At 59.2% G+C, this 21,831-nt stretch overlaps 1 protein-coding gene across 1 annotated transcript in view; it reads right to left on the bottom strand.

The window, feature by feature from the left end:
• Nucleotides 1-636: 636 nt before the first annotated feature.
• The window catches only part of SHANK2 (SH3 and multiple ankyrin repeat domains 2), a 626,142-nt gene continuing 604,947 nt past the window's right edge, over nt 637-21,831 (bottom strand). Inside the window, exons 19-23 of the mRNA XM_007949326.1 lie at nt 20,233-20,363; nt 18,011-18,122; nt 17,059-17,079; nt 13,323-15,690; nt 637-1,207 (exon numbers count right to left, since the gene is read on the bottom strand). Of these exons, the coding sequence (XP_007947517.1) occupies nt 637-1,207; nt 13,323-15,690; nt 17,059-17,079; nt 18,011-18,122; nt 20,233-20,363 (3,203 nt within the window). The remainder of the gene's footprint in view (nt 1,208-13,322; nt 15,691-17,058; nt 17,080-18,010; nt 18,123-20,232; nt 20,364-21,831) is intronic.

Here is a 21,831-nt window from a genome sequence, read left to right on the forward strand (position 1 = left end):
GCCGAGGACCTCATGGCCAGAGAGCCGTGGGTGTGCGCTGCAGGCGGAGCTGGGGCCAAGAGCTGGAGAGAAAAAAAGAGATTCTCCACCTTTCGGGCCCAGGTGAGGCATTGGATAAACACACCTGGGGCTTCTCGCTGCACGTACAGAGAAAGAACAAGGAGAGGTGAGCATCCAGAGGCCACGAGGATGAAGAAGGGCCTGTGCTGGGGCCGGGGTTGGGGGAGAGCTGCCAGGAAGCAGAGGAGGGAGGTCTCAGGAGGTATCTCAAGTACACTGGTGTCTGCCTACAAGAGCCAAGAGCCCCGTGCTCAGCCAACGGGGGGCCTCTGGGACCTGGCGAGTGAGGGCACCTGTGTGCCGAGAGGCAGGCTGTGGAGCACTTCATGTGTTGGGACGTCTCCCTCCCCTCGTCGCCTTGGACAGGAATACCCGAGAACCCCACAGAGAGGGCCAAGGGGCCTTAGGCCTCTGCTCAGCCTCCCCACGGACGCACTCAGGGCTGCTTTGGGATCCAGGAGACAAACCCGTGGGTGGGGTTGGTGCTCAAGGACCTCGCTTGGCCATCCAGCCATTTCAGCATAAGCCCATCTCTACTTATAACAGGAAGTCTAGGAAGGTCAGGAGCAGCGGCCCTTATCTGTCCAGCAGCTGTTTCAAAGCCCTTTCTATGTTCATTCTGTGTCCGACTCGAGTCACCCCAAGATCTATTAGGTCTTCCTTCTGAAGGTTTGGTAAGTGGCTGCCATCGATTTCATTGTCCATGAAGGTCTCTTTATGCTCACCCAAGTTTAGACTTTCCAGCCAATCAGCCACGTCTGGCTTGGTCCACAGGTGGACAGGTTTAGTTGTAAAAGGCTTATTTGGGATTGGCTGTTGCAGTATTGAGGGTGATGGCGACCTGCTGCGTGCCGCTGGGTTCAAGCCAAAGAGGTCCCCAGAAGGGGGCTGGCTCGGAAGGCTAAAGACATCTGAGAGAGAAGGGGAAGGAGACACGGCGGCAGCAGACAGAGGGGTGGGCAGCATCTCTTTGTTCATCTCGGTTGGTGAGACCACGGGGCTCGGGGCACGTCTTGTTCCTGAGGTCCGACTTTCGTAGTCTGCGGGCCGGCTCTGCAGGGTGATAGGCTGGGAGGTGCCGGGGCGAACAGTGAAGGTGACCGTGGTGCTCCGTGTACCTGAGACGGCGCTCATGACCTCTGGGCTTCTGAAACAGCAACAGAGAAAACCGTCACAAGGCAGGGCAGCAGGACGAGAGAGCGAGACCAACCACACCAGAGTGCCTAGTGGCCCGTGCGCTGGCAGGGAGCAGATGGTCTGTCACGCCAGGCTGGGGGCCAGCGAGAAGGAAGCAGGAGGTAGAAGCCCCAAGGAACACCACAGCACACTCAGCCCGCTCACTCACCTGAACCCAAGATGGGGGGAACTGATGGATTGGGGGGGAGGTGGGGAGGGAGGCTCCATGGCAACATGGCCAGCGAGACCCTTTCCTGGGTTCACAGAATGGACACGGCCAGAATGAAATGCTGGGCCCCTCGTGAAATGAGAGATTGCACCACATTCATGCCCTGGTGCAGTGTGCTCAGTGACGTCACCACGTTCAGACCCTTGACGGCATGTGTTCTGTGATGTCACTACGTCCCTGGCTCTGGCGGAACATGCTCAGTGACGTCGCCAGTACCTCGAGACAAAGGCCTCTCCTGCCTCTGTTTCAGCAAGAAGAGGGGAGCACACCCTTCAGGAGCTGTCCCCAGGCTTAACTGTGCAGACACCTTCCGGGCTGGCCCCATCGCAGTAAGTGGAGATGCCCGTAACTCTTTGGGGGCACTCAGGGTTTGACAAAATCGTTGGCAAACCAGACCACAAGGGCTGTGATCAGAGTCCAGTCTGTCCCACTGCCCTAAAGGAGCTTCCCTGCTAGTCACCAGTGTCCAGTGGTGCCTGGGTTTTAACGCACAGTAAGCCAGGGTGCATTGAGGCCCGCCGTCAGCCCCACAAGGAGGTGATGTGAGCAGCTCTCTGGTAGCATGCATAGTCCTCACTTAACTGCCCAAATCCGAAAGGAACCCGTTCTCCTGGTGGTGCCCTTGGGCTGGTGATGCCCTCTGGGCTGGAGTGACACCCTCTGGGAGGCGTAAGGCAACAGCTCAAGGCTCTGGAGTTCTTACCCTCACCCAGCGGAGATGGCCGGATTGACTCCCTCACTGATCTGGCCAGGGCAGGCTTCCTAGCCACCCACGCGGGAAGGACAGCTGCTGCCTTGGGGCCTGCTTCCTGCTCTCTCCTGCTGTCCCCAAACGGAAGGCATGTCTATCCTGCCCCAGAGGAAGCCATGGCCACTGGGGGACTGGCGAGTGGCAGTCCCTGTCTCTTCCCTTTCAGACTCATTCATGTGAGTGACACGTGTGCTTGAGTACTGCATGTTTTCAGCCTAGGAGTGTACATGTCTTCCTCCTTGAGATGGTATCTCCCCCTCCTCAGTGGAGGGCCTTGAACTGAGACAACCTGGGAGGGACTGATCTGGCACTTCGGTGCTTGGTGACAGTCATGGACACGAGGCTGAGAAGCTGGCACGTGGGACATCAGAGGGCAAGGTGCTGAGGCCCTGCAGTTCCTGTTGTCACGAGTTTCACCCACTTGTATGGGACGGTCTTTTATCTACAGCTTTTGAGGACATAGGAGTCCAGGGAGTGGGTGTGAAACAAGGATTCCCGTGCCCAGCTCCGATCCACCAAGTCCACATCTCTGGGGGTGGGAGCCAGTGTCCGCCACAGATAGAACCCCCAGACATGCAGCTATGCACTGACCCTGAGGAACTACCAGGTGGGCCCTGGGTTTTCCCATGGTCGTGTTTCTGGCCTGGTGGACCCACTGGCGTGTGAGATGCTCATGGGCTAAGACCACCACTAAACTGCTAAACCAAGGGGTGGGAGCTGCAGTGGGGTCCCGATGGAGCCAGCCGGTCCCCCTGCTCTGGCACTTGCTTCCCTTCCCTCTGGTCTGTTTCTCCCTCGCCGGGGCAGCTGTTTTTATCCTCTGCCACTGACGTGTGCTTGGGTGAAGACACTAACTGGCTACCTACGTGTCTCTAAGCCTTGTCACACTTCCCCACTGGACGTGAGTCGTTGCTGCTTCAGGCGAAGGGTATTCCAGTGAGAGCAGCAGCCACAGTTCTGTGGGAGACTTAGGCTGTGGGATCAAGCTTCTCGCCTGTCTCCAGAAGTATATCCAGGGGCACCCAGCCCCCGTGGAGTGTTCATGCAGCTTCCTGGCCCCCAATCAGGATGTGTTAGAAACAGGGGAGCCACTCCGTGAACTCTTCTGGGGAGACGGCCGGCCACGGGGCCTGCTACACTGGTTGCACCATCAGGTAAATGGTGGCCCCAGTGGGCTTCTGAGGACTCTGCAGTAGGGTCAAGCTGAGTTACTCAAAAGCAAGCGTCCGGGGCCCAGCCGGGCCTGACTCCCACGCGCGGAGGGCACCCTCTAGTGTCTAGACTCAGGTTCTCAGAAGTGAGGTGGGCTGCGGGCACAGTGAAGATCTAAGAAGAAACCTCAGACCCCATTCTGGTGCCCAAGCAGGACAGGAAGACCGTCCAGGTCCAACTTGGGCAAACGCTGAGGCAGGTGGCAGTCTGGCAGGGTCTCCATCCGGGAGCCCTGTCTCTGCTCCACCGCCAGCAAGCCGGTGTCTGGGGCTGGCTCACTTGTTCCGGTTTGACACAGTAAGCTAATCGGCTGAAACAAAATTGTGAGCACGTGTGCAGTGGGCATCGGTCCACCCACCTGTGATTTGGGGTGCTGGTGAGGGCCTTCCATGTACCTTGGAAGAGGACAGGTGCTTTGTGACATGGGGGCGTCTCCTGCGAGAACATGTGCGTACCCCCAGGTCAGTTAGCCATAGTGAATGTGCCCGGGACCTGGACTTGGGGGGGGCCCCTGGGCAGCATGGTTGGGAATGACCTCTGCACACGAGGCTTTGTGGGGAAGAGGCAAACGAGTCCCCAGAAGTGGCAGCCACTGCGTCAGGCCAGGGTCACAGCCCCCAGTGGCCCTCTGAACCACAGGGTGCTGCCGGGCCCCATTGCTGCCGTGCTGTGGAAGGCCTGTGGAAATACCCACCCCCCCCCCACACACACGAACAAACACAAGGTCGTGGGCTTGTTTCTAGAAAGGCTCCCCGGGCGGCTACATTGCCAGAAAGCAAAGGGGAGGCTCTCCAGACACATGGGTGGGCAGCAAGCACGAGAGCGAGGCACACAGCAGCGATCAAGTGACAGGGGGCACTTACTTCCGGTTAGCATGACCCTCTTCTGTTCACACCCAGCACGGGAGCACATGGAAAGGACAAAATGGAATGGCTTAAGCCAACTCTGCAGAGTAGGGGCGTCTTCATTCAGCAAAGCAAAGCAAGCTGCTTTCCACGGAGGCATGAAGTGCTGGTACAGACACTGGCCGAGACCCTGTCCTGTCAGCCCCTTCCGACACCCTGTGGCCCAGAACTGAAAAGCAGTGTGGCATGGCTTTGATCTTTAGAACAGGAAGCGCACAGTCTGGCTGTCCATCACTGGCTTGAGGCCATCTGAGTGACTGCACAGGACAGTGTTGAAGTTGTGGAGAGACAAGACGGTGACATTGTGGTGACACTGGCTCACCGCCCTCCAGGAGCCAGCTCCCTGCCGAAGCCCGCCTCCTCTGCTCACAGAGGACGAACCAACATACCCAGTCAGGGAGGGCTGCCCTCTGGAGCCACTCTGAGGCTGCCACAGGAGATGCCAGCCCTGCCCTGTACCGGGGCCTGCCAGTACCTCTGCTGGCCAGGGCTACAGCCAAGAACACCAGAGTTGCAAGAGCAGGGTGCAAGCCTGCCTCGGGCTGGCCCCCGGCCCCTCCTCAGCCCGATTTACTCTCGCTTAAGCCCACTGGTATGATTCACTGGGGCCTCCTGATGGCACACATTGTTACGCTGCTAAGCAACCACTGGGTTCTTGGGCAGAACACGCAAGAATCGGCCGCCCTGATTTAGACACACACATACACGCTCACTCACACTCTAACACACATCCATACATACCCCAACACTCATACTCTAACACACATCTACACACACACATCCACATACCCCAACACACACACTCTCAAACACCTCCACACACCCTCACACACACATCCCCACAAATGCCAACACTCACACCCACACCCTAACACACACAAACACCCTGACATTCACACACACTCACACACCCACACCCTAACACATACCTACCCTAACATTCACACATCCATAGACACACCCCAACACTCACACATATACACTTTCACAGCTTCACACACACTCACACCCTACCACACACATACCCTAACATTCACGCATCCATAGACACACCCCAGCGCTCACACATATGCTCACACCCTCACACACACACACATCCTAACACACACACCCTAACATTCAGACATCCATCCATCCATCCAACACACCTCCACACTCACATATATTCTCTCACACCCTCACACACACTCACATACCCTAACATTCACACATCCATAGACACACCCCAACGCTCACACATATACACTCACACACATTCTAACACACACACACCTTAACATTCACACATCCATCCATCCACTGACATACCTCCACACTCACATATACATTCTCTCACATCCTAACACACACACACCCTCATACACACACCCTCAACATTAACACACATATCCAGACACATCTCAACACAGACATATACTCTCTCTCACCCTAACACAGACCCTAATATTCACACACACATCCAGAGACACACCTCCACACACACACATCCACATCCCAACACACACATACACTCACACCCTAACACACTCACACACCCTATCATTTGCTTATCCACAGACACACCTCAACACTCACACACATATATCCTCTCACACCCTAACACACACACACTTAAGACACACATGTCCTAACACACAGACACCCCCCCCCACACACACTCACACATCACCCTTACATTCACACATGTGCCCTCTCTTGGGTTCTCTCTCTCAACACATTTTTACCAAATTCCTTTGAACCATAAGCACTTGAAATGGACAGCATGTGAGAGGATGACACCCACTCGTCAGCCCTGGCAACGGCAGTAGGGTGAGTACTCCAGAAGCCTTGTCACTGTTCACAGAATGAACCTGTACAGGACGGAACACGGCCAAGGCTGGAGAGAGGCCACTCAGTGACGGGGATGGACGTTCAAGCCTTCCTTCTGTCCCTCACCAAGCTATCTGGGGCGGCCCCGCTGTGCCCAGCTGACACTGGTGCTCACAGTCTGGATCTTTTCAGCATAAAATTCCTACAGCATGCTGGTGAGGCACCTGCCTCCTAGTCACCGTCCAGTTTTAGTGACAGGTCCCTATCTTGCATGTAAATGTACTCTGCCATGGCCTGAAGTACGGGTCCCTGCGCCTCCCCTGCACTAAGCCTGGGGTGTAGCAATGCTTTCCTTCCTTCTTCCTTTTTTTTGGGGGCTTTGGGGGAAGAGATGATTGTAGACTAAGCATTAAACCAGAATGTGATGCCTCATCGCCCATCAACTGAAGAGACTGCAAAGACAGAAAGGAATCTGACCCTTCAGACAGTGAGGGGACATGGGCCCCCACGCTCACAGGTCTCTGTGTGGTATAACATGCCTGATCCTGCACATCTCCTTCCAGCAAACGGGAGGTGGAGGTGTGCTCTTCCTTGATGGTTACTAGGGAGGCCGCCCTACACTCAGCCCCCCCAGTCCTCTACTGGCTCTGAGCGCTGTGATGGCCTTGTCTGTCTTCCGTCTATGACTGCTGACTGAACAGTGGTTGTCACTTGTTATACCCACTTCCCAGATGAAGTGAAGTGACCTGCTCAAGATTAGAGTGCCAGAACTGGGGCAGGTGGGGGGACAGGGATGGGTTTAGTTTCAGTACCCATCCCACCAGGAACCCAGGCCTTTCTGCCAGAATGTTCCCAGCTGAGTCAAGCAAGGAGCCCAAATTTAGGGAAATACACTCTCACTGAATGGGCCCCGTGTGCAGACTGGGTGTGAGAATTTGAGAAGCAAACCAGGAACCTGCGAGAAAACACTTGGCAAGCAGATTTCATGTTCCCCCCAAACGGTCACCCAGTTATCTACCATTTCATTCACTGACATCACCTTCACATTTCAATCATCAGGCCACGAACCGATAAAACCACCATGATGGCACGGAGGCTATGTTGTTGTTGTTATGTGCCATCGAGTCGGACCCGACTCATAGCGGCCCCTCCTTGGGTTTCCGAGGCAGTATCACTACAGAAGTAGATTGCCCCGTCTTCCTTCTGAGGAGTGGCTGGTGGGTTTGAACCGCCAGCCTTCTGGTTAGCAGTCAAGTGCCTAAGCCACTATGCTACCAGAGCTCCCTACGGAGGCTACAGAAATGCCATTAAACAGCTTGATAAAGTCATTCTTGGGAGTCTGTGCTCTGGGACCAGCTGGGAAGAGGTGATTTTTTAACAGCCTGTCTTGGGTTGAATCATGTCCCCCCAATGTATTTGTGAGCTGGGCCAGGATTCTCAGTGGTTTGGCAGCCATGCAATAATGTCATCAGCCTCCATGATGGGACCTGATGTGATTCAGCCTGTCAGCTGTCAGGGGCTTAGGATGGGATGTGACCCTTGACTCAAGTCACAGCCCTGCTTCTGGGTAAGGGGAGCTTCCCTGGGGTGTGGCCTGCATCACCTCTCATCTTACAGGAGAGAGAAGCGAGCAGAGGAGGATGAAGTCCTTGAGTATCCTCAAGAAGGAAGGTCTGGGAGCAGTGCCTCTTTTGGACCAGTGTCCCTGTGCTGAGAACCTCCTAGACCCAAGGACAGACTGATGCCAGACACATGGAGATCTCCAAGGGATGCTGGCCCACAGATGTGCAAGGAAACAAAGGCTTCTCTCCAGAGCTGACAGGAACGCCTTCCCTGAGAGCCAGCACTCTGCATTCGGACGTCTACCCTCCTAAACTGGGAGAGTGAGTTTCTGGTATGGCAGCATTAGACAACTAAGAACCCCAAATGATTTATTTTAGATTCAGGAGGCTCTCAGGACCATACCACAGAATGTGGAGAGGAACCGGAAGCCATGGTGAGGGCAGCCACCTTGGCAAGGGGGGGCAGTCAGGGGCTCAAGACTGGGCTTTCCTGAGAAGTGCCCTGTGCCCCACCCTCAGGCAGCCTGGACCCCCACCAGACAAGAGACTCCTCCCCAAACCCCATCTGAAACTAGGGGGAAGGCCACTCCCAGGTTCCCTTGTGGACCTGCCATAAAGAGCTGGGGGTTCCGACACGGACCCTGGGGACCCAGCTTAGGCCGTGGGGGCCCCACAGGCAGATGCTGGCTCCTCTGTGCCTCCCAACATAGAAAGTGAAAATACCCTCCCTGGGAGTCTGATAAAAAGATCAACAGGCCATCCTTCCTGGGTCAGGGCCTGTGTGTTGGGTCTGGGTCAAAGCGCAGGGCTCAACAGGGCGTGCTAAGCTTTCCTGGTGCCTGAGGGGCTTGTCCCTCAAATCTGCCCCCTTGTCTCCAGAGTGCAGGCCCCTGGTCCCAAGTCCAGAGGCCGCTGTGGCCTGCTGATGGCCTCCCCTGAGGTCACTGCAGGCTGTGTGGCCAGACAGCAGCTAGGTCATTGTCATGCAGTGATGCCACCACGCCTTTGCCGAAGCCCTCCTGCGGCTGCCACCATCTGGATGCGGCCATCACGCCCGGCCCTGCCCGCCCCTCACTTGGCTGCGATGGTCCTCTCCTGCACAGCTGGCTCTTTTTGGCCCTTCAGGCTGTTCAGGTGGCACTGCTTACACAGTGCCCGTGTACCACCCTGCACGTCACCTCTCCACCCTGCTGGCACGTTCTCACTCTCTTTAGCCCTTGTCACCCTTGTTATCTGTTCTCTGTTCCTCTACCAGGGCGGGACTGTGAACGTCATTCAGTAAATCCCGGGACTAGCTGGGACGAGGGGCCTAAGACATGACGGGGACTGTCTGTCCCATGAACTACTAAGTTCCACCTCCCTGGCTTGATTGTGTGTTCTTCTTGTTACTCTCCGTATAAAGCAGCAGCTCAGATCTCCGCTCACTCGGGGCCCTGGAGGTCAGGGGCTGGGTTGTGGTGGGCCCCCAGCAGCCCGTACGAGGGGAGGCTGCTCCCAGGGACATGACTGAGCAAAACCTCCTTGGTCCACAAAACTAACCCCACACAGCACCTCCAACGTGGAAACCTTGTGCTGTAGGTGACAGAGAACTCAGGAAAGCATGTGCACAGGGCAGACGAGAGCCGTCCGGCAGCACTGACCGCTCCTGTGTGGCTCGTAGCGTGCGGTACGGTGCTGGCCACGCCACAGACAGGTTCATCCTCTTGGAAGCATCAGGCTCCTGTCTGCTCGAGGCTCCCAGCTAGGTTCAGGCCACGGTACTGGCCATGCGGGCTGGGTCCAGGCCACAGTACCAGCCAGGCGGGCTGGGCCTGCACAGTGCCAGGCTCCTGGCTGGGCTCCAGACCCAGGTACTGGCCAGGTAAGGAGCCAAGGGTTAGTGGCCCCTGAGCTGGGCTTCTGCTAAGAACCAGCTGACGCTCCGTCGAGCCCCAGCTCCCATTGCTTTGATCTGGTTTTGAGACGGCCTTCAAAGACGCGATCACTTCCTAGGATTACCACGCCCAGCGGCTGCAGGAGCACTCTACCCAGAGGGGCTGCCAGCAATATTAGGGGTGATGTTTCCAGAGCAGGCCCGGGGAGCTGCCAGCAATGTCAACTTGTTTACTGAAGGAAGTGACTCAACTGGCATCCTTCCACTGACATAATCCAGGCACCTGTGGATCCCAAGCCCTCCGTGATTTCGGGGAGCAGGGCTAGCAGCAAAAACGCACCTATGGCTCACACTGAACTGCACGGACCCAGCAAGGGAGGGAAGGCGCGTGTAATTTCCTGCTGTTGCCACTGGTCTCAGCCAGGGCCCTTACCAAGAAGGGAAGAGAATGGCCGACCTTGGGTTGTCAGTGAAGAACCCAAGTGAGAAGCACTGTGAGAGGGGTGAGGCTGGCCGGGGGCTTCTGGCCACCTAGCGTGTGCACAGTCGCTGTGCAGCTCTAAGCCTGGCCCTTTCCTGCACCATCAGGACTGGTTTCCACGGAGATGGGATCTGCATACGGTGCTTGTTGTCACCTGGGACAGGGCGCCAGCAGAGCTCCGTTTGCTTCCTCGGCTGCAATTCCCGCACCCACTGCCATGCCTCGTCGTGTCCCGGACCTCCACAGCTCTCAGTTTTGAGAGGCATTTGAAAGTGGCAGTGAGATGCTCCCGGGTGAGAGGACATCACGGTGTCTAATCCCAGGATGAGAAGGCACCCAGAGGGAAGGAGAGCCGGCAGGGCAGGGGCCGAATCTGCCAGGCTGTCCGTCTGCACGGGAGACAGAAAAGCAGTTGCAGCAGAGCTGACTGCTACAGGGCTCACAGCACCAGCGCCAGAGCCAGTGCGGCCACACGCCGCCTGGTCGACTCTGTGCAGGACCTGCCTGCAGCTTGGTGGCTGCGGCTGACGCTCCCGGAGGACTTCTATCTGCCGGACTTTGTTAGATCAAAGAAACAAAGGTGATGAGAGCCTCAAGTGACCAACCTTCCCCTTGACCTTGGGCCTAGGAGCAGTCCTACTTCTAGCCAGGCTGGAGTGTGTCCTTGGCTTCGAGCAGGCAAGACCCTGGCATGGCCCCCAGAAGCTCAGCGGTGCTGGTGGCTGCCATGTGATTGTCCTTTCTTGTCACTACCTTTAGGTCACCTAAGAGCCTGGCTTTTAGCTCCACTGCAGGGGTGTTCCAGAGGCCTGAGGGCAGCCTTGCAGACACTGAGTGAGACCTGGCTCTTTCTTCCAGGGGATCCCTGAGCCCAGCGAGAGGCCAGGAGTGGAAGCCTGAGGCCGCTCGGGCTTGAGCCCCTCTGTAACTACTGCTCCACGTCCTCATCCATCTTGCTTCCCTTCTGCCTCCTCAGACCACGGGAATCACTGCGGACCCTGCCCCACAGTGCCGGAGAGCACGATGCTGGCATCTGTTGGACACAGGATGAATGTTGAATGTTCTTAGTGGAAGTGAACTAAGTTACACATCACAGAGCAGTTCAGAGGGAACCACACTGCTGCTCCCCACCGGCAGTCCAGCAGCATGCTGCCGGACGCTGGCTCTGAGGCCCTGCCTTCCCAGGGTCCAGCTGCAGCAACGCTGGGCAGGAAAACCCTAGCAACACCTGCAGTGCGGATTCCTGCCCTCGTGTGAGCGCCCCAGGAAGGCATCCAAGCTGGGAGTGACCGGAGCTGTCATGGCCATGGTCAGGGCTGGGCGGCACTTCATTCCGTGTGTGGGGTCACACTCAACAGCTATGAAGAATATGACAACTCAGATGCTGATGAGAGAGGAGGCCACCCGAACAAGGTCCCTGCATCCACTGGCCGTGAACACTGAAGTTGTCTCTCGCTCGGATGGCTTCTGCGTGCTTCTCGCTGTAGCATTGTTGGCAGGGGGACAGAACGCCGAAGTACGGTTCTAAAGACCTGAACCCGGGCCCTGGTCCCTCTTCTACTGGCCATGCACGTGGACAAGCCACAGTGGGGTCTCGGTTTCTCCTTGTCAAAAACGGTGCTAACAGGGACCATTCACCTGTGTGAGCATGTTCTGTAAGAAGTGCACCGTGAAGATGAACCATCTCCACTGTCACAGCTGCACCAGAGCAAAGGGAATCACCAAACTACCCTGTGATCACACAGTGCCCTGGGGACTGACGGGCAGGCTCTGGGGATTTCCTGGAGCCTCCTCCCTGAGTTGGAATCGATTTGAGGGCAGATGACTTTTAGAATGTATCATATCCATAGGTATGTCCCAATGTGTGTCTGCCAGAAATAGTGGGATCTTGGAAGGATTGCTCCTCAGTGGGTGGTGCTCTCTGAACACCATGACAAGCAGTAGGTGCTGCTGTACTGTTCGACCCAGGCCAGTCCATCATACCGTCACTACCACTCTGGAGAGGACTGGGAGCCACACTGAAAGATAACTGAGGCACCGTGGCTCAGGGTCACATCTCAAGACCCCACCGTGGCATGTGGGTACTGATGAACGGATGAGGTGTTGGGCTCAATTGCTTGCGCAGCAAGAGAGTAAAGAAAGACATCACTGGTCAAAATGATGAAAGGTGAACGCAACATCAGTGGGGAGGCGGGACAAGACGCACACAGCCGCACAGGGACCAGCACAATGCCCCACGTGACATGGAAAAGCCAAGAGCAGCGAGTGAGGAGGGAGGACACGGGGCTGCAGTGAGGATCACGCAGAAGCCATCAGAAGGCCCTTGTGTGGACTGTTGTAAAGTGGGGGTGCCTCAGACAGGCCCTTCTGGGAGGCAGCTGCAGAGACAACCTGTGTGCTCCAACACTGTGTGGACTGTTCCAGAGCGCAGCGTGCCTCAGGCAGGTGACTCCCATTCTGGCCCCACTTCCAGTAGGCCTTGAGCCCTGCGTGATAGTGTGCATGGCCGACTTGGGGACAACTGGATGGGTTTCCTCTGTGAGGCCCCCTCCTGGGATGGGTGGGCCAGCCAGTGGGAGGAACCCGGTTCTAGCTGGATTCACTAGTGAAGCCACAGGCCAGTACGTTCTGTGCCTTAAACCATGGAGTGCTGGCTGATGGTGGGGGACACGCACGCACGCCGCCTCCACCCACATGCTCACGCCCACACTGCCCACTTCCCCACCCTCCCCACCCCCTGCCCACTTTTTTGCAGCCAACACAAAGCTCAGTTGGGGCTTTATCAAGGATCTCCCTGGGTGGCCCAAACGGCAAGCTCGGCTGCTAACCAGAAGGTTGTCAATCTGATGCCACCTGAGGTGCCTCAGAAGACAGACCTGGCCATCTACAAGACAACAGCCACTGAAAACCCCAGGAAGCATGATCCTACTGCGACACACTAGTGAAGTGGTGAAATGGCCCTTGAAGTGGTCCTTGCCCAGACCTGGAGGGTATGGAAGGAGACAGCACAGCTGCCCCTCGGAAGCTAGGGCAGAAGCGGCTCCATGTGGACACGTTTAGTGACGTGTCTGTACCATGAAGCGTCCATCTCTACTCTGCTGCGCTGGGTCCCAGCGTGCCACGGATGGGTGCAGCCCACACAGAGGGTCTCACAGGCTTGTCTTCGTGTCTGCCTCGGTTGCTGCCGTAGGTACTTCCAGGTCACAGAGGAGACAGGCAGGCATGCGTACGGAGCAGGTAGCGTGCACGCCATCGCGCACTTACCTTGCAGAGAGGCCAGCGGGTTTGCTTCCCAGCACTGAATCCAGTCCTTCCCCCGGCTTGGCCGATTTCTCTCGGTTCATTTGCTGCAGGATCGAGTTCAATTCACTGATGACGTTTGCCTTTGGGCCTGAGAGGATGGGGCTCTTGATCTCCGTGACCTCGCCCCACAGTTTGGAGGTCCTCGGCTGCACGACCTTGGCCGTGCCGGGCTGGACCCCGCCGGGCGGCGGGGGCGGGGCCGGCGGGGGGATGACGAGGCTGTCCACATCCTCCTCCACCAGCGCGTCCTGGCACAGCGCGTTGCCCTTGTAGATGATGGGCTTCACCTTAGGCTTGGGCGGCACCGGGGGTTTGTCGACCACAAACACCTGTCCATCTGCGTAGACTGTGCAGGTGTCTGAGTTCTCACCACCCTCTGAGGACAAGGTGGAGATGCTAGACACGGTGGACACGGTGCTGGTGGTCTCCAGGTGGTGGTCGCTGCTGCTCCGGCTGTCCACCTCCTCGATGCCCGAGTCCGTGATGGCGTCGAAGCTCTCGGGAGGTGGCAGGAATGAGGTGGGCAGGCAGTTTGCAAGACCAGCTGGCTTCTTGGTGCCCACCGAGTTGGCCGGTTGGCTGGAGTTCAAGGGTGGGGACTGAGGGGCATCAAGTCTCTTCTGCTTGGCCAAGTCAGCCAGCGCGGGGACGGGAGTGGCGCGGTCATCGGGAATATCAAAACTGTTGGCGAATTCCAGGGGGGGAGGCAGTGGCTCTGTAAAAAGAAAATCTTCGTCCAAGTCCACGGAGGCCAGAGGTGGGGGAGGGATTCGGAATGGCAAGACAACCGCTTCCTCCACGGAGCCGGCCGCCACCATGGCTCTGCCGGGCGTGGCGGCCGGCTCGGGGGCAGCGGAGAGCTGTAAAGCACCTTCAGTCTCTGAGATGCTTGGCAGCTCGGACGGCAAGTGGTCTGGCTGCATCTCCGCCTGCGCTGTCTGGTCCTCCTCCTCCAGGGAGCCGCCAGGCTTGGCAGCATCAGCGGTGTGGACCATGAGCAGCCCGGCCGACCTCTGCTGGGCCGTGTCCACAATGGTGATGAGCATGTTCTTGTCATCGCCCTTCCGCGCTCGGCCCGCCTCGGTCTCGTACTTGTTCTCTGTCTCCTGCCGCCGCAGTGGGCCCCGGGCACTCTGCCGGCTGACTGGCGGGAAGGCTGGCTCCATGCTGGGCCGCATTTTGGTGTCGATGTAGAGGGGCTTGTTGAGGTCGGCTTTCGGGGCCTCCCCCTTGGGCCCCTGCTGCGACTCCTTCATAGCCCGGTCCCTGGCGGACAGCGCCAGGGCCAGCGGGGAGCTGGGGTCGAGCAGCCTCCCTGTGAGCGGGTGGACGTAGTTCTCGGGGCTGCTCTCGGGCCCCTTCACTTTGGACATGGGATTCGGCGCCTTCCCGGCCTCGCCCGGAGTGCCAGCCTCGCCCCCACCAGCAAAGTGGTTCTCGGGCTCCCTGGGCGCTGCCCCCGGCGTGGGCAGCACTAGCTGCTCGGTGACATCCTCGCTGCCAAACTCGCCCTCCTCCTCGGGGAGCGTGGAGGCCTGCGTCCTGGGCGCGGGCGGCCCCAGCCCCACGTCTTCATCCCCCAGGTCCGTGGAGAGGAAGGCCGGGGAGTTCCTCCGGGCCTCCAGCCTCTTCTCCCGGTCACGCACAGCCCCGGCAATGGCGGCAGCGAAGGGGCTGCTGGTGCCCAGGCCGTCGTCTGGCCGCAGCTGCCCGGGCTGGTCGGGGGCCTGCGGGTCCGCCTCCACGCTGCTGCCCTGACTGCTCTTGCCGCTGCTGCTGGTGGAGGGCTCCTTGACGATGATGGTGGGGATGGGGATGGAGCAGGTCTTCTCAGGGCTGCCTTCCACGTTGCACTGCTTCACCAGCATGCCCTTGCGCCGCGCGGGCTTGGCCGGCACGTACACGGCCCTGCTGGCCACCTTGCCCACCTCCGAGTACGGGTTCTCGGGCATCTGGCCCCGCCTGCTGCGGAAGCTGGCCGGGGTGGCGGCGTTGCGGCCGTACAGATCTTCCGAGTCCAGCGAGTACCGGTCGAGCTCTCGCCTGTAGTACACACCCTTCTCGCGCATCGTGGTGGCCACCGTGTCGGACCGGGCGGCTGCCGAGACTTTGGCAGCGGGATTCTGGTTAAACGCGGGCTTGATGGTCCCGTAGACGCGAGGCGTCGGGGACTGGGGGCAGTTGTACACGGTGGGGGAGGGTGGCGGCGGAGTCGGGGGCACAGACTGGGGCGGAGGGGGGATGTCCTCGGAGGTGTCGGGCATGGACAGGCTTCTGGTGAACTTGAGCATCGGAGGAGTCAGAAACTGCCGCTCTTCCTCCGTTATGCCTGCAGACAGACACGAGGGTTAGTCCTCAGCCGTGGCCGCCACGGCGACTCCAGCTGCGTCGGTCCGGGGAGTGTGCTTCTGCCACGTCCACACGCACACCGAGACAACCGACACTACACAAACACAACACAAGCCACGATGCCAGGGGAGTGGGGTGAGTTCCCGGCTTGTTCAAGGCAAGAGAACAGAGCAGGAGGAAGTCACAGGGTGCGGTGGGGGGTGTGTAGCCTGTGTCTAGACCCGTGTGAGTGACCCCTGTATCTGTGTGCCTGCGGGTCAGCACGGGGCCTGGGCTGGGTCAGGAGGCTTGGCCCAGACCCTGGGACGGGGGCATTGGGCCCTGGCCTTGGGTCTTGAGGCCTGGGGCGATTGTCCACTACCCATCTGAAGTGAGGGCTGAGGGTGCAAGGGTCCAGGTGACACCTGCATGTACCTGTGTGACATGGGACGTGTAGAGCCACTGAGGGCTCAGAGGGTGGCCATTGCTCCCACCCATGAGCAGGGCGCCTGCCCGATCATGCTGCAAGCAGGTGCTGGCCTCCCCTGGTGGTCTCCCAGAGCACAGGAACCCGTTCTGCTGCTCAACTTAACTTGGGAGATGGTGCTAGGCGTCCTTGGCGGGGAGGCTCTGAAGGACGGCTATGGGTTGGGGGGAGCGCTGATAAAGGGCATTGTGGCTCTAACACGTCCTGGAGGGGACGGAACCAGACCTTCTCTATAAGCAAAGCTGCCAACCCAAGTGGGCAGAGTTCTCAAGGCCTGCATGGGCCCTCAGGGTCATTGGGGTGCTCTAGCTCTGGCCCACCTAAACTCGGGGCTGATGTGCAGGCTGTTTCAGCCCACCTGATGGGCACCAGGGCTGGGTCCTGCAGACTTGCCGCAAGCCCAGTGGAGCTGACCCAAGTGAACCACTTGGGTGTTGCATGTTCCCACAGTGGCGGGGGTTCCAGGCTCCTAGGCTTGGCAGGAGCCCACCGGCCGCCTGCCTGAGTTCTGTGTGTGTTGGCGTGTGTGACTTTAACACAGACATGAAAACGTCCACAGGGTGCGGTCTGGGGGAAGGTGTGCAGGAAGACAGACAGACACAAAGTGCCTAGTGTCTAATGCCATGGGCATGCAGGGGTCCTGGGGGAGCAAAACGTGTCACTTCACATCCAGGAAAGTCCAGTGACACACTACAGGAACTCGTCCCGCCGGGAATCACTGTTCCATAAGGGTATTCCAAAATCCACAGCCCCCTCGAGGGGTAATTTGGTTCTGAAAGGCTCGCCTCACTGGCCACCCAGGAGGCATGGTTTAAGAATACGCCTTATGGAGTAGCGTGGGTCACATTCAGGTACGGATTCCGGACCGCAAGGATCACTAACCTGTTAGAAAGATTCTGCTGTCTGACAGGAGGAAATGAGCCATTATTAACCAGGTCGCAAGCCAGTCACGCACTCAGTTTATACGCCACCAGTACTGCCCGGGCCCTGAGCTCGCTCGCTGGGTCACCGCGGACGCCACAGCGCCAACAGCTCATTGGTTACTGCACGCTGCCACCCTCCTGAAACCAACCAGCCACGCGCCAGGCCTGCGGCGTCGCAAAGTGGGTCCAGCCCACGGAGCCGCGTCCCCTGGGGGGGGCCCAGGGTGCAAGCAGCCACCACAGGTGCTCTGCCCTGTGGGTACTCTCCAGGTGGCCCGCCCCCCGCCTGTGTCCCACCACCGTGGCCGTGCACTGGTGGGAATTTACAAGGGAAAGCAAGGCTGGACTCTCACGAAGCCACGCTCTGAGGGGCCCTAGTTGACAGGAGTCACTGTGACGTCAGCAGGAAGGCTGGGCCAGGACATGTTCGGCAGTGCTGTTACGTCAGCATTCGATACCTGACCGCCCATCCTCCGACAGATGCCCCTGGAGCTCATGCTACAAAACGTGGCGGCTGCGCGTCCCTATGGGCCAGGTGAGCGCTGAGTGGCCTGCCCAGGGTGTGGTGGGGGAGCTGGCCCGGCCTGCCCCCATCTGCCCCCCCTCCTTCCCCACACAGGGGACCCCATCCCACTTCCCGCTGATACTGCCACAGATAGCTGGCCAGACTGGAAAACCACCTGGATTTGGCACCCACTGTGGGAGGGACGTGTTAAGCCACTCGGGCATTCAGATGGCTGCCTGGTGGGTGAGGCCAGGGGCCGCCCTCTGGTGGGAGTGCCTGCTGGGGCAGCTGCCAGGCAGAAAGCCGGGCAGCCATGGCGTGGACCCTGGGGCGGCCCTCCCAAAGGGCTTTGAGAGCTACAATCAAAAGCTGTGGGGCGACGCCTCTGCTGCAGGCTGCTTCTTACCTATGGATTTCTGCCTTCGCATCGTACCTCGAGGGATGCCCAGGAACGGGCCCTTTGGGCTCCCGGGCACCGTGGGCGTCATCACTGCGATCCCTTGGCGTTCATACACCGACTGCAATCAGAGCTCGTGTGAGGCGAGGCGCCAGGGGAGACCCACCGTACTGCGGCTCCGGGCCCGTCCCCGGCCTCCGTCTGAGACCGAGGGGAACCCAGAGCTCCGCCCCTGCCGTCCCTGGCCCCCTCAGCACCAGCCTCCGGCCCTGATGAACCCAAGCACGTTGGGGAGCCGTAGCCGGACACATTCATCGGGTGAGCTGGGCACTCGGGTGTCTGACCGGGCCCAGGACTGACGTTTTGCAGGAGGGAACAGGGCAGTGGACGGGTGGGGTCCGACGTGGGCCTAGAACCCGGCCCCCACGCACGGTAGGACCTAGGCTCAGCCCTCAAGTTGGAGTCCCTGGGAGAGGGGGATGGCGGCCCCAGCCGGGTGAGTGGCGGGTGAGGTACTGATGAGGGACGCGTGGTCCACGGGCAGTGAGGGAGCCAGGAGGTCGGGGCACGAAGGTTGAGTTCAGGGGCGGGGGCTCACAGTAGGCCACCACTGCCGCCCCTCCTCCCCTGGAAGGTCAGCGCGAGGAGCCGCCACCTTGGAAACAAGCCCACTGGTGGCAGCTCCGATCCCTTCATTGCTCAGAGCCGCTGGGTCCCTGTTGGGGAGTGAAGACGGCTGGCTGGCCACCCCTGTTCACGCTCGGGGAGGGCAGCTCAGAGAACGAGCGGACACTGACGCTCAGTGCAAAGGTGAGCTGTCCAGCAAGCTCTGTGATGAGTGTGCTGCCCCGACATCTCGGGGCCGAGACGCCACCTCACCAGGCCCTGACACCTGTCGCTCTGTGTCTCTCCTCCACAAGCTGGGGACTGCAGAAGCCACTTGGGGCCCTGGTCTCGGGGGCGGGGGGGGCCCACATAGGCTGTGCAGGGTCAGAGAGGATTTGGGACAAGGTGAGGTCCATAGCAGGGCTGGGGTCAGAGCCGGGGACGGGGTAGGAGGCAGGGATGGGGGTGTGTGGGGGCTAGAGGGAGGGGCCCACCAGACCAGGGACAGGGCAGGAGGCAGGGGTAGGGGTACGTTAGAGGGAGGGGACCCCTGGAAGAGGGGACTGCAGGGGCACAAGGGCAAGTGCTTTCCTTGTCATTGTTGACACGTGTGTGGGTTTTCACATATATTACACAAAACTAACATCAAATGTGTGGCTTTTAGAGCGATTACAGGCTGTAAGACGAGATGAAACACTGAATCAACTTGAAGTTGATTCCAGGGAAGTTACTGGGTCAAAGAACCGAGTCCTTGGTGCTGCTGCTGATGAACGTGCCTGGCCGCCAACGGAAAGGTTGGTGGCCACCCAGAGGTGCCTCCAAAGAAAGGACTGGCAATCTACTGAAAAGTCAGCCCATGATGATCCCGTAGGGGCAGTTCCCCTGTGACATACTCGGGGGACCAGGGGTCAACACACACACACGGGGGACCAGGGGTCAGCACACACACACGGGGGACCAGGGGTCAACACATACACACGGGGGACCGGGGGGGCAGAGTCGACTCCACAGCTACTGGTGTAAAGTCAGTTCTACACACGGGGGACCGGCCCCAGACACCAAGAGTTGTGGAGGGATGCAGCTCGGCCCCCCACCCTTCTTCACTCTCTGCTCACTCAAGACCACCCAAGGAAAGTGGTCACAGCCGGGCTGAGCCAGGCAGCCTGGTGTACGCAGTGGAGGCCTGAGGCTGACGGTCACCTGGGCTCTCAGCGAGGCCACCTTCTGTCAGGCTCAATGTTCGTGTGGAGGCCGCCTGCACTGGACAAGGGTGGCCTCTTCCATCTGGACAGAACCCCAGGGGCCCACAGGGCTCTTCACACACATGACTTCACCAGGGGACAGGGAAGACGACCTTGAGGCTCAGGGAGGCTCAGGGACCAAGCTGAGGTCATACCAGGCGACAAGTGGCTCGGCTGAGCCAGGTCTGTATCCCATCCTCATCCCGGGTCTGTGCTGGGCCGTGGTGCCCTCATGGCCACTGGGTTTGGGCCCATGTCTGCAGAACGTGGATGCAGGAGCCACAGCCACCAAGACCAGCCACCTGCGCACTGCGGGCCCATCCCTGGGAACACTCCCCACTTAGCCAAGGTCCCCCCCAGCTTCCTGCGCCCCCCCCAACTCACGTTCAGGTCGGAAACAGAGGGGAAGCACCGGCTGGTTGGCCGCTGTTTGATGGTGGCCACCCTGGACTCCACGGCCACGTTCTCGGCGGCCCGAGGCAGCTTGGAGGCCGGAATGATCTCCTCAGGCTTGTCTGCAATGAAGTGGGGTTCAGGTAGAACAAGGTAGGCCTTTTGGGGGGTGCCAGGCATTCCCCGCCTGAGCCCTGTGCACACTCTTCACGCGGCTTCCCTTCTGGCCCCATGCACACCCCGGGGGCTTTGGGGTACAGAGGCCCCAGGCCCCCTCCAAAAACCCTCACTGGGAGGGGTGACAACAACACAGATGGGAGGAACCCATCAGCAACACAGACTCCTTCCCCCAGGACACGCCAGGCACATGCCTGAGCACGTGACAACCGGTGGCTTATCCCGAGAGCCCTTTCTCTGGTGTGGTCACTGTTGTGACGTGGGGGGTCGTTCTTGGGTTGTTAACTGTGACCAGTACTTGGATCATTTGCGGTTTCCCGAGGGACTGGGAGACAGCACTCCTGTGCGACACACACTGTCGCCCACACCCGGGTGCAGGCGAGGGCCCTGGCCCCCTGCAGTGGTACCACATCTGCTGCTGTTTCTTATCCCTAAGATTTGCGTGAAATCCATTCATCTGCTGCCTCGGCCTTTCTGACGTGTCCGTTCAGTGAGGGGGCTGCTCAGCCTCCAGGAAGAGACTTTGTTTTAAACTGTGGCGGAAACACACAGCAAGGCAGCAGCTAACCCCACCGCTCCCCCACCCGCAGCCTGGTGGCACGGCAGCTTTCCTCAGAAAGCCGGGGATCAGTTACAAGTGATCCCTGAAAAGTGGCGTCAACTGCCACGAAAGCATTTGAAATAAAAACAAGCAAACCCTGGAAAAGGAAGGCCGGCCTCGGCCGTGTGTTCAGGCTCAGGGTGTGTTTAGGGTGATGAGAAGCAGGGACCCCAACTCTCATAGACCCACAGGATCAGAGCCCCCCAGTGAGGCCTGGGCACGTGCATTTTGAAAGCAGGGCCAGTTTGCGTCGTCTTTGGTTTAGGATGTGAGACGGTGACCCTGGGAGAAGTAGGCCTTCCGGAACATTCCCAGCCTGAGGCTTTCTAGGCCGGCTCCAGCTGTCATCAGGGTCTGGTGGCTTCACTGGGGTCATGTGCGCCCAGACCCCGAGCTCTGAGGCCGTGGGAGGAGACCACCTTCAGAGCCTGAAGCAGCTCCATGTGAGAGGCAGCCTGGACAGTGGGCCGGGAGGGACGTGGCTGGTCACGGGCTGCCCTGGGCACCTGGGCCTTTGGGCACGCCACCCTGCAGCACAGGCCCGCCACAAAAGTGCTGACCTCACAGAGGGCCCCAAACAAGGCGGACCACAGAGTTGGGACGGTGTGTGTGCTCGGGACTCACGTGGACCCAGAGCCCACGGAGTTGGGCACTGAGCCGGTGCCCCCAAACGGAAGGCCCCACCTCAGGCCTAACAGCAGCACACACATACAGGCCTCCGTAGTTCTCTGCAAACTACGGCCCTCAGGCCAAATCCTGCCCTTGCCTGCTTTTGTATGGCCCTTGGCGCAGTGCCTAAGGCACTTGACTAC

This window comes from Orycteropus afer, unplaced genomic scaffold (assembly GCF_000298275.1).
Source record: "Orycteropus afer afer isolate SDZICR_OR568_19922 unplaced genomic scaffold, OryAfe1.0 scaffold00244, whole genome shotgun sequence".
NCBI lineage: Eukaryota > Metazoa > Chordata > Mammalia > Tubulidentata > Orycteropodidae > Orycteropus > Orycteropus afer.